Source organism: Meriones unguiculatus, chromosome 2 (genome assembly GCF_030254825.1).
Source record: "Meriones unguiculatus strain TT.TT164.6M chromosome 2, Bangor_MerUng_6.1, whole genome shotgun sequence".
In the NCBI taxonomy this organism is placed as follows: Eukaryota; Metazoa; Chordata; class Mammalia; order Rodentia; family Muridae; genus Meriones; species Meriones unguiculatus.
The window spans coordinates 183,818,558-183,829,427 of NC_083350.1; the positions used below are offsets into that span (position 1 = coordinate 183,818,558).

The 10,870-nt window shown below is 43.7% G+C and overlaps 1 protein-coding gene across 5 annotated transcripts in view; it reads right to left on the minus strand.

Moving 5' to 3' along the window:
* Nucleotides 1-9,136: 9,136 nt before the first annotated feature.
* Tmem144 (transmembrane protein 144) overlaps nt 9,137-10,870 on the minus strand; it is a 30,145-nt gene continuing 28,411 nt past the window's right edge. For all 5 annotated transcript variants that reach the window (XM_060378468.1, XM_021659542.2, XM_060378469.1 and 2 more), the window contains exon 12: nt 9,137-10,715. In XM_060378468.1, the coding sequence (XP_060234451.1) occupies nt 10,632-10,715 (84 nt within the window). In that variant the 3' untranslated portion in view covers nt 9,137-10,631. The remainder of the gene's footprint in view (nt 10,716-10,870) is intronic.

The window sequence follows — 10,870 nt, forward strand, 5'->3', positions numbered from 1 at the left end:
TTAAAAATGCCTTATTGTTTTGCCATCTCTGTCCAATATAGGTGTACTCAGTCCTCTCTCAAGGGGAAGAGATGTTTGTGTTTCTACCCCAGAACCATCTTCTGGGTTCGAAAGCTTGTCGTCCTCTTTGTTCTCTTTCCTGCCAGGACATTTCTGTCTACTACAGGTGAATGCTCATGCTTCCATCACGTGGATAACTTCCAGGCCTTATTGTTGCTATGGTCAAAGGTGTGAATCCACTTGAGCTGTTGGCATAGTGAGGGTGTCAAGGCAGTCTACAAACATCTGTCCTGCTAACAAATCTAAAACTTCTGTCTCTTTTTGTCAACTTAAAAAAAAAATCATGTAAAGTTTAGGGATTGTCACAACTCAAACAGGCTTCAGGTCTGTCTTCTAAGACAGGCCTGGAGGTTTCTAACATATGCCTGTGATAGAGGTCCTCCCAAGTCCTTAACTGTGCTTTCTGTCCAGAGTCTACATCTGTCCCTGCAGATTTCCACTCAGCTGACAGACACCAGAAAGGGATCAACTTCAGCCCTGCAACTGCTCATCTTCCAGCCTCAGGTGATCCTGCCAAACTGGCTGACAGCTGAAGAGCTTCCTCCTCCCGGGAAAGAATTAGTGAAATAACCTGACTCCGTCAGTAAATCAGATGCTTCTTATGGAAGTTTTTAGGGTCCTTTACCATTGCCTGCTTACTCGAGCCCCTGCTTTGGGCAAGCATTCTGGACCTCCCTCTTCTGAAGCCCACAACCAGCAGGAAGTAGCTGGAGGATTCGTGTCATGCCTTATCATCAACAAAAGGCTGAAATATTAGGCCCAAAGAGGTTCCCAAAATGGCAGTGCTAGAGACAATGTCCTAAACAAAGATTTTGGCTAGGTAAACAGAAAAATTGTTATTGGGTAAACAGAGGCCTAATGGTGGGTTTCTGTTTGCTAGGAACCCCACCTTAAATCACCAGGAGCCTCCTTTAATCTAACCCAAAGGTCAACCACTTCAGGCAAGGGCATCTGGTTTCAGGTCAATCCAAACAGCACCCCCACCCTGGTGACTGTCACATAAAATCTATTTGTTCTTCCGGCATTTTGCTCTTCTCTCTGCTCCCTTTCTCTCCCTAGAGATAGCCTTGGCAGCTTGATCCTCCAATAAAACTTTCCTTCTACCCATGAAGCAGCCTGTTCAGGGGTTTCAGTGTGTCCTCACTTATAATATTAATGACACTAATCAAATAAAACCATTCACTAGCCCTTTATTGAACATGCAATGGTCTGTTTAAGATTCTATAGTCAAAAGACAAATTAAACATTAAACAAAGATAAATAAATGATTTGTGTCTTCATTAAAGATATATCTTTGCAGGTTTTGCTGTAGAAGATAGTACACCCTGAATCAAGCTTCCATCACAACGATAAGCTTTTCATGTATCCAGCTTTCTAGAGTTCCTGCTACCAGAAGTCTGGCTATGATGAACTGAGTGTACCCTGAAATTATGAGCCAAAAGAAAACCTACTTTCCCAAGGTTGCTCTTTTCAAGTGTTTTTCTTAGAATTGTGCGACAACAAATGCATAAAGTGTGCACTATCTGATCGCTTCAGGTTGGCTTCTATTCCTTGAAGTCAAGAGGGACAGAGCTAGCAGGTGAGCTGTCCTAGAGTGAAGCCAAGCAGAAATTACCAGTTGGCCTACATGGTCAACACTCTTACCTCTGCAAATACCCGAAGTAGATAGAATAAGGCAGAAAAGCCCAATTATTAGATATTGATTTGTTTTGAGATTTACTTAAAGCCTTATTTGTATTGTTTAACAGCCAAGCATGACTTCAGTTGCTCCCTGGAACAGAATGACCTGGGGAAATAGCTGGAACAATGGGTCATTGCCCTCAACAACCTGCTGACTGGCACATTTACACTTCTGCAAAGCCTCGCCTGCCTGCCAGCCCCACCTTGTAGTAAATACAAATGACCTGGCTTCAAAGCCTTTCAGGACCTGTCTTGGTGTCGGTCCACTGGTGACATCTCCCCTCTTCCATTCTCATTGGGTGCTTATTTCAGAAACAGCCCCAAAATGTACCTGAGAGCCTGCATCTGCCTCTTTGGAAAGCTGGGGCTATCCTGGGTCATTCAATTTTGTATCATTCAAGTTTCCACAAAGCACTGGACTCTAAAATCTGATGACTTTTAGCAGAAAGACTGTTACTTTTACTTCTTTGATGCTTTCTGGTTGTTTTTTTTTTTTTTTTTCAGTTTAAGCTAAGATGAGGGAATTGGGTCAGAGGATGACCCTAGAGACACAGTAACTAATCTCAAATCCTAAAATTATGCATTTTAAGGGTTTAAAAAGGCTTAAAATTGAAGCAAATTCCCCTCTCAGCTCACATTTCTGATTTCATATTTTTTCTTTCTCATACTATCTGCTGCACAGCTTTCACTGACAGTCTTTAATGGTGGAAAGAATGAGAATTAGGTAGGGCAGCATCAGTGACACATGACAATGTCGTGGAGCCTGCTGTTTGCTGCTGAGGAGCAGAGAAGTGTGGACACATGAGAAGAGTCAGAGCAACAATCAGATCAGGAGTAAGGAGCTCCATGCTTTCTCCTTGAGCCATGTCCTTCTCTGGGCCACAGAGGAGGGACTTCTGTTCTCTCTGAAGAAATAATACAGGCTGAGAGAGAGACAAGTCTCTGGGCCTGGAACACCTAGACACACTGAAAAATGATCTGGAAGATGTTACCTGAACTAAGGCTGAATTACTAATCTCAGACACTCCCATAACAATATGTGAGCAAATTCAGATCTCAGAAAAGAGCCTGATTAAGAACATGGAACCCAGGGATGCCCACCTTGTGACATTTATTTGGACATCAGAAAACATCCGTTGGAAACAAAACACAGCAAATAAATGGCAGATAAAGGTGGACAAGTAGAATGGTGTTTCTAGGAAACAGGAAAGTTAGACAGTTCTTAGTTTAGGACTTCCAAGTGCAAGGAGTGACTCTTCTGAGAGCAGGAAGTGGTTACAGATTTGGGTGAGAGAAAGCCTAACTTGCCTTTTCTCACAAAGCAAGTCATGAAGAAACACTGGTGGAGGTGGTGAGGGCTCCTGCTGGCCGTGCTGCAAAAATGTCTCCTGAGTCCATAGACACAGAGGGACACAGGGAAAAAGTTCTTTTGTAGCAGAATAAAGGGCAATGAACATAAAATTCACGACATAATCATATAAGCAACCCCTTGCGACTTTTGATGTCATCATTTGTTTAAGCAAAGTTATCAGTAAGTTCAAGTCTTCATTAGGTGAAAGTTGGAGCACTGCATCCTAGTGAAAACTATGAAAACCACAGCTGCAAGCCTGATGGAAAAGGCTTCAAGCAGATTTGCAAACTCAGCACCAGCAACAATGGAATAAACTGGAATTCTGTGGTGTGTGATGCGTGATAACTGTCAAACAATTTGAAAAATAAACAGATTTACCAATGAACATATAACATTCTAGGCTTATTCTGACATATTGTAGGTCTAAATTCCAAAACTCCGGAAAATCAGTTATTGAGATCTATACATTGGAACAAAGTTCCAGAAAAAAAAAAAAAAAAAAAAAAAAAAAGCAGAGGGACTGAACCCAAGGAAAATATGGTTGTCGCCTTCTCACAGATGCAAAGATACACACAGATGTCACACACGTGCCAGTCACCACACCGGGGAAAGCATTTAAACAGCATTTTGGAGGTAATGTTAGTAGTGATGAAATTTAGTTGGAGTTTTGTGGAGCATTTTGATAGCATCAATCAAAAAGTTAACCGGGTACCTACTTAGTGATGTCTAGGCATGTGTTGTAAACATTAATATCAAGTGTGCAAAATACACACACAGAGATACTCATGATGTCCTTCAATTTGGGTAGTGAAATACTGAAAATCTGGAGGACTGTGTGAGAAGATAGAAATAGAGGGATTGGGAGAGAATAAGAAGTGATGCTTAATTTTGTTTGTGTCTTTGCGGTTGTTTTGGCGACAAATTTGTCGGCTGAAATAACAAGCAAACCTAATTTAATCAAACTGATGTCCCTTCCAGACAGAACTGATGGGCACCGTAAGAATCACTCAGAAAGGGCCAGGCGCTCGTCCTGTGAGGACTTCTCTCGTGACTGTTTTGAGCCCCAGCCCATGTGTGGAGCAGTTTTTGTTGGTGTGCTCTCCTAGGCAAGGTGATTGCCGAGGAATGGGATTGCCTAGGAGCGGGGCACCTGAGTGGGGCTTCTCAGAGCGTGCTCTTTGGTGAACGTAGTTAGAAAACCAAAGCAACAGGTTACCAGGAATCTATTGTGAGGTGACACAGTGCCTAAGGAGATCCAGACAGATTGCTCCTGCTGTTTCCTGATGTGGACGGTAAGCCGCAGGAGACAAAGAGGTAACCAATCGGGACCGGCAGGAGCCGGAAGAGTGCTTCTAATTCAAAGTGTGGGGTAAATTTGGCCCTTAAGAAAACTACAGAAGCCCAGGCCTTTAATCCCGGCACTCAGGAGGCAGAGGCAGAGAGGCCGAGGCAGAGAGGCCGAGAGGAAGAGAGGCAGAGGGGCAGAGGGGCAGAGGGGCAGAGGGGCAGAGGGGCAGAGGCAGGCGGGTCTTTGTGAGTTTGAGTGCAGCCTGGTCTACAGTGTGCTCTAGGACAGCACGGGCTGCACAGAGAAACTGTCCCGAGGGGTGGGGCGTGGAGAAAAGAAACATGTCTCATTCTTATGTCCAAGTGAACAGATTTATTGCCAAGATGGTATACATGGGATATGACTTTAAGTTCTGGAAGCCCTGAATTGTAAAGCGACCCAGCACAGGGCAGACGCTAAGCCTGTAAATGAGGCAGTTCTGCACAGCATCCTGCCTTATGACGAGGTTTCAGGCACGTCCGACTTTCCGTCTTCAGTATAATTTGTGATGTGATTTTCCACTAGGTGGTTCAGATCTGAAATAAACACGGTCTCATGCTCAGGCCTCACCTTTGTCCAGTAGAATTCCATACCTAGGAGAAAGGGATGGCTGACATACCTTCTCAGCCCAGCCTGCCAAGGGAGAGTTAAGCCTGTAAGATTCCACGTCCACTGGACGTGCAGTTACAGCAAGTGCTTGACTTAATGAGCCCGCCGGGAAAACATTTCAGCCTCTTATTGGAAAAGGGCCTTCAGAAATAACAGGGCGAGTAGTTCCAGGTCTCCGTGACCTGAAGCCTCTAATTGGGCTAGAGAATTACTAGCGCAGCTCTGAGAAGACATAGGCCGTGCAGCCTGGTGAGTCAGTGAGGACAGCGCGCCTCACTGCCGCCCTCGTGTTGGTGGCTTTCTCTGTGAAAAACTCCTGTGTCCTGGACACTCTGGAACAAGGATCCCCTCTTCACTTCCACACTTCCGAAACAAGTTTATCTGTGATGGCTTCACGTTATACGAAGTCCAAACGCCAAAAGGAGAATGAGAGCAGTCTCTGAGACAGGCGACACATGCAGAGTTAGAGGCACTGCTAGTACAGAAATGATACGAGTGATTTTTAACACGCGTGTGCTCTTGCTGTAGTCATTCACAGGCGAAATTTGCGAAGGAAGGTGGGTGGAGGAAAGAGAAGGGTGGGCAGAGCCAGTGCGCGTGTGCGTGTGCAGTTTCCGAGCCTGTTCCAAGTTCTCAGTCAGACATACACTGTCCTCTGGTGGTCAAGTGTGAAAATGCATTTTCCAGGCGAAGAAATGATTAACAGTCTTTAAAAATGAAAGGAAGGCAACCAGGTACCTCATATTATGAGAATAATTCATTTTAACCATTCTGACTCATCTTAGAAAAGCTCCAGTTTTATAAATGTTTCCATCTTTGGCAGCAGCTGCCAGGAAGGCACGGATAAGTGTCTCTCTCTCTGTCTCTCTCTGTCTCTCTAAGTCAGCTAAGACCCACGATGTTCTTAGGGCTAGGGCAGCTTGTCAGCAGATGTCCATTTTATCCCCAAGACAGCGACACACAGCATTTAGTGAACGATAAATGATAATTGAGTAGAAAAGCTTTACTCCGTCTGACTTCACTTTGAGCTTGCATTGAGGGCCAGTGAATCTTTTTTTTTTTTAAAGCTTAATTTATGTATTTTAAGTATATGGATATTTTGTCTGGATGTATGTCTGTACATCAGAAGAGGGCACCAATTACTATGACACTACAGTTGTAGATGGTTGTGAGCTGCCATGTGGGTTCTGGGAATTGAACTTGGGTCCTCGGGAAGACAAGCCAGTGCTGAGCCATCTCTCCAGCTCCCCGGTGACCCCTTGTCAATGACACTCAACCTGGTACCCATTGGGGCTTTTTCACTCTGCCTAATGGTTTTCAAGATCAAATACTTCAATGAATATGCTGGTGGCTTATTCCTTGTTTTTAATATTTCCCCAGGACTCTGTAGTGGACATTTTGGTTTCTCTAAAAACTCACTTGTGTTATATGAACAGGTTTTTGTTTTAATCACAAGTGTAGGATATGGAACTGCTTTCAGTTTAGCCACAGCTGATAATTGCCTCGTGCTGCTCAGAGAGGGTGTGGTCTTTGTCAGCTGTAGATAGTTTAATTCTGAGGCTTCTGGGAGGGTTATAAATACCAAATCTGAGAGAGAGAGAGACAGAGAGACAGAGAGAGAGACAGACAGAGAGAGACAGAGAGAGACAGAGAGAGACAGAGAGACAGAGAGACAGACAGAGACAGACACACACACACATAGACACACACACAGACACAGACACAGGGATAGAATATTTAGAGGACCCTGAGAGATAGATAGATAGATAGATAGATAGATAGATAGATAGATAGACAGATAGATAGAGGCTTTGAGTAGACAGACAAAAAAAGAACCCTGCTGGTTTGGGTAGATAAGATGATGACTGAGATTGGTATTTCTCCAAAGAACCCAATGACCCTAACCAGCTGGAACTAAGTCTATAGAGGTCTACACCCCCTGTCCCTTCTAACCTTTCTCTCCTACCTAGGGTTGGGGGATGATGTTGGAAGGGAGTTAGAAGCAATAAGGACTAAAGTAGATATAAAGTAGAGTTAAGTAGTACCTACATGGCTCATAAGATTTTTCTCTTATTTAAAGACACGAGCTTATGCCCAGTTCCCAGTCGCACACTTCTTATGGCTGTGTGCATTCTCTCTTGGGAGTCTGCCCTATCCTTCCAACATGTGACACTCAACACAGGCTGTCAGGTTTGGCAGTGAGCACCTTTATTTACCATCCTGAGTCAACTTGCTGGCCCACTTTTATTCCACGATGACTAAAGAGGATTTAAGAGTTTTCCACTCAAATGGATTTCACACACTGTATAATTGGATGTGAGCTATTGTGAACAGACATCATGAAATTGCAAAGTCGCTTGATTTTGCAGTGACTTATGGACTACTTACATCAGTGATGGGAAAACACAAGATACATAGAAATGCCTGGTGAAATCAGATTGCTTATGTACCTAGGAAAGATTAGGAAGGTTTGGAAGACCAGAAACCTGTGATGCTAGCAACGGGGCAGTTTCCCTCTCTGCGACAGACACAGTGCTGATGTAAAGGTGGATTTCAAACGCATTCCCACGTTTGCAAATACTTGGAAGCATGGCAGGCTGGATCTGGGCGGAGCTGGAAGGCCTGCTGGAGCACAGAAACAGTTGCAGGAAATATAAGCCCATTCTGTGTGTGATTTGGAGAAAAGGAAGCTTTCCCAGGCTTCTGTCTTTCCCAGGGCTTCTGACAGAGACCTGAGAGCGCCCATGGGCTAGCTTACAATGAGGTGTTCAGGAGACATCGTGGGGTACCTGTGGGTTGACTGGCCACACCTGCCCTCGGTCATTTCAGGGGTCTACGAGTGTGCACAGTAACTGTGCCACCAGGACATTCGGGGCCGTTTTTCTCTTTGTCCACATTTGCTTATTTCCAGCCCACAGAGCAAACTTCATCATCTATACCCAAGAAAAGTGCTCTGCCCTCTAATTCTGGTTCTTTTAAATCTTTTACGTATCAAAATAAAACTTATAAGAGTCAAAATACTAAAAAAAAAGTCTTGTAAGATAAAAAAAAATATGTTATAAATAACAACCAAACGCTAAGTATGTTCACATGATTGTTTAATGCAAACAGCTCTTCACTCTCACCAGCACTGGCATGCTAAGCTCCTTCTTGACCCTAAAAACAAGCTATGAGTCTGACATGTGGGCTTTGAATGTTCTATATAAATGTACATATGGGTATACACTTTGATCACTAGCAAGTTTCTTCGAGGGTATCATGCTGTACACACCAATGTACAACTTACTTTTTTCAATTCAGTGTGACTCTTAGCACCAACAGGTACAGTAGGTCAGTCATATTTAAGCTAAGTTAAACAGGAATAAAGACTAGCTCAAACAGAATGCTAGATTGCTAACCCCTTATTAATAAGATGCCTTATTTTCTGTCCCACCTGCCTTCTGCAGTGTGCTCTCTGGACACAAGGCAGCAGGAGCTCTGTGGTAGAAACATGGTTGTCATTTTCATTAAGGTGCAAAGCTAGAAATGACCCAAACAGCAGAACCCTGCTACACTAGACAGGGTAAATTAAAACCTCAAAACTTCACCTACAGGGTGAGTGAAAAAGTAGAGATTATACAATTGCCCTTTTAGGTTACCTGGCAGGAAGGGAGAGACAAAAACAGACAAACAAACAGCAAGACCTACCTCAAGATGGATGCATAGAAGCCAGAGCAGAGAGAATTGGAAGGCTTCCCCACTAGGCTGCATACAATGTGTGAAGCCTGCAAGAAATGGGAGGGACATCCTTGATTAAAAAGGGTCGTCTGGCTTCTGGCCAGCCGTTTGCACTTTTCCTTCAGCTTCAAGCCCATCCCAAAGGGAGTGCGTCCCCTTTCCTAAAAGTCACATGTCCCTGGTCCAAAAGACAGAACCTGGCAAACACCAGAGTGCTAGGATGCAGATCTTCCCCACAGCATAACCACGAAGAGTAAATAATTTGGTAACCATCTTGTAAGAGCTTGTCGCCTCCCTCTCCCACTCCCGCCCTGGCCCAATACTTTTATTAATATTGTACTCATTATTTGGTGGTGGAATAATACGATTCTAAAATATATCCAAAAACCAGCTTTTTGTTACATAAATTTATTCAGAAGTTGTCATCTCAACATAATCTTGTAACATTTCAGGTAAAAGCTGAACTGGATAAAAACATTATTGTTATCAATAGTAATTATCGTCATTATTATTGTGTCAGCAACTCAATGATTAGACAGGGACTCCAGGGACATTTCTGATTTGGTGAGACAGAGTATAATTGGGATGAGGGTGATAAGGACCACAGTTTTTATAAATTCTCAAGTTCTTTTTTAATCTGTAAACGTTGTTTCCCCTTGATTTACATGTAATGGCAAACATTTCCTTTCAGGAAAGGAGATCTTTGTGAACATATCGACAGATATCGACCCTGCACAGGAGTCAAGGCGCATGCTATCGTCGACTCTCCACACACGGGAGTGTGCCATGCCGAGGGCTCAGCTGCAGAGTCACAGAACTCCTACAGAACACCATGAGGTGTAAGCCCAGGCAGGGCAGGATGCCACCCTATTCTCCTAGCACAGCAAAGTGCCAACCTTCCCAGGGGGATGGGCAAGCGGCACAGCCAGCACAGTTATTGTAGCAAGGGTGCAGAGAGGAAGGTAATGAGCGGTGTGCTTGCAGGTCATTTATTTAAAGAACCAAACCAATGCATTTGCTATGTTCTTTTGTCCCCTAGAAATCAGTTAAAACAGGATAAAAAAACAAAAAACAAAAAACAAAAACCACTTCCAATTAAAGTGATTTTTAAGTAACTGTGTTTTAAGAACAAAAAATAGCCGTGCAGTCAAACAAGTATGCTTTCTTTAAATTGTACCTGATAAACCAAAACCTTAGTTTTTGCAACTCTAGGATGCTTTCCAAATCTGAGCATTACACACATGAGTGTACCTGTGTGTACATTATATCGCACTCACACATATTCTGAGTAGTGGTGACTTGCTCTCTGAGGATGGGTCTTATCTGGAGTAATGATCAAAATATTTTGAGCTAAGAAGGGCAGGCAATGTAAGAGCTGAGCAATATATTAAGGTAAAAATAACTTTTAGTTAAAGATGGATAGTGAACTGGTCCTTTCAACATTCAGTTAGCAAACATGACATTTACTTTCTCTAGAAAAGGAGCCCGATATCTTTGAGTTTGAATTCCGCAAGGCAAGTCTGTGTTCCTTGCCTCCACTAACAAAGTATTTCTGCTCCTCTTCACTAATAAGTTATAAACTGGGGTGGGAACTGGATTCTAACACTAAGCAGACACTGATGAGGCCAGCACCCTCAGACAGGAACGTCTTTGAACCCCGAGGCGAAGGCCTGCGTTCGTGAGCAGCTCACTGGAAAGAGTTTTCATGCCTCAGCTGGACTGAAACACCGGCTCTCTTCATTCTCCTGTTTGTGGAGCGAACAGTCACTTATCCATTCATTCCCGGAGATCCCTTGTATCCAGACAGCTCAGCAGCGTCCTCGGTGGGGGAGACGCTCTCTTGTTCTCCTAGCTGCTGCTGCCATCTGCTGTTCCTGCTGTGAATCGTTAAATTTCGGAAAAAGCCGTGCACAAGGCCCCCGACAAGATGATGCAGAATGCAAGCGTCACCAGTAAGTAGTTTCGGACGCCCTGAATAATAAAAACAAGAATGGTCGCACTCAATAAAACTTGAATCGAATTTAAATTTATAAAATGTGTATTTTACAAAGACCGCCATGGAGCTTTACTCGATCACCTGCTCTGGCTACTAGCGTACCAGCCTGACTCTGTCTCTCTTTCTAGTT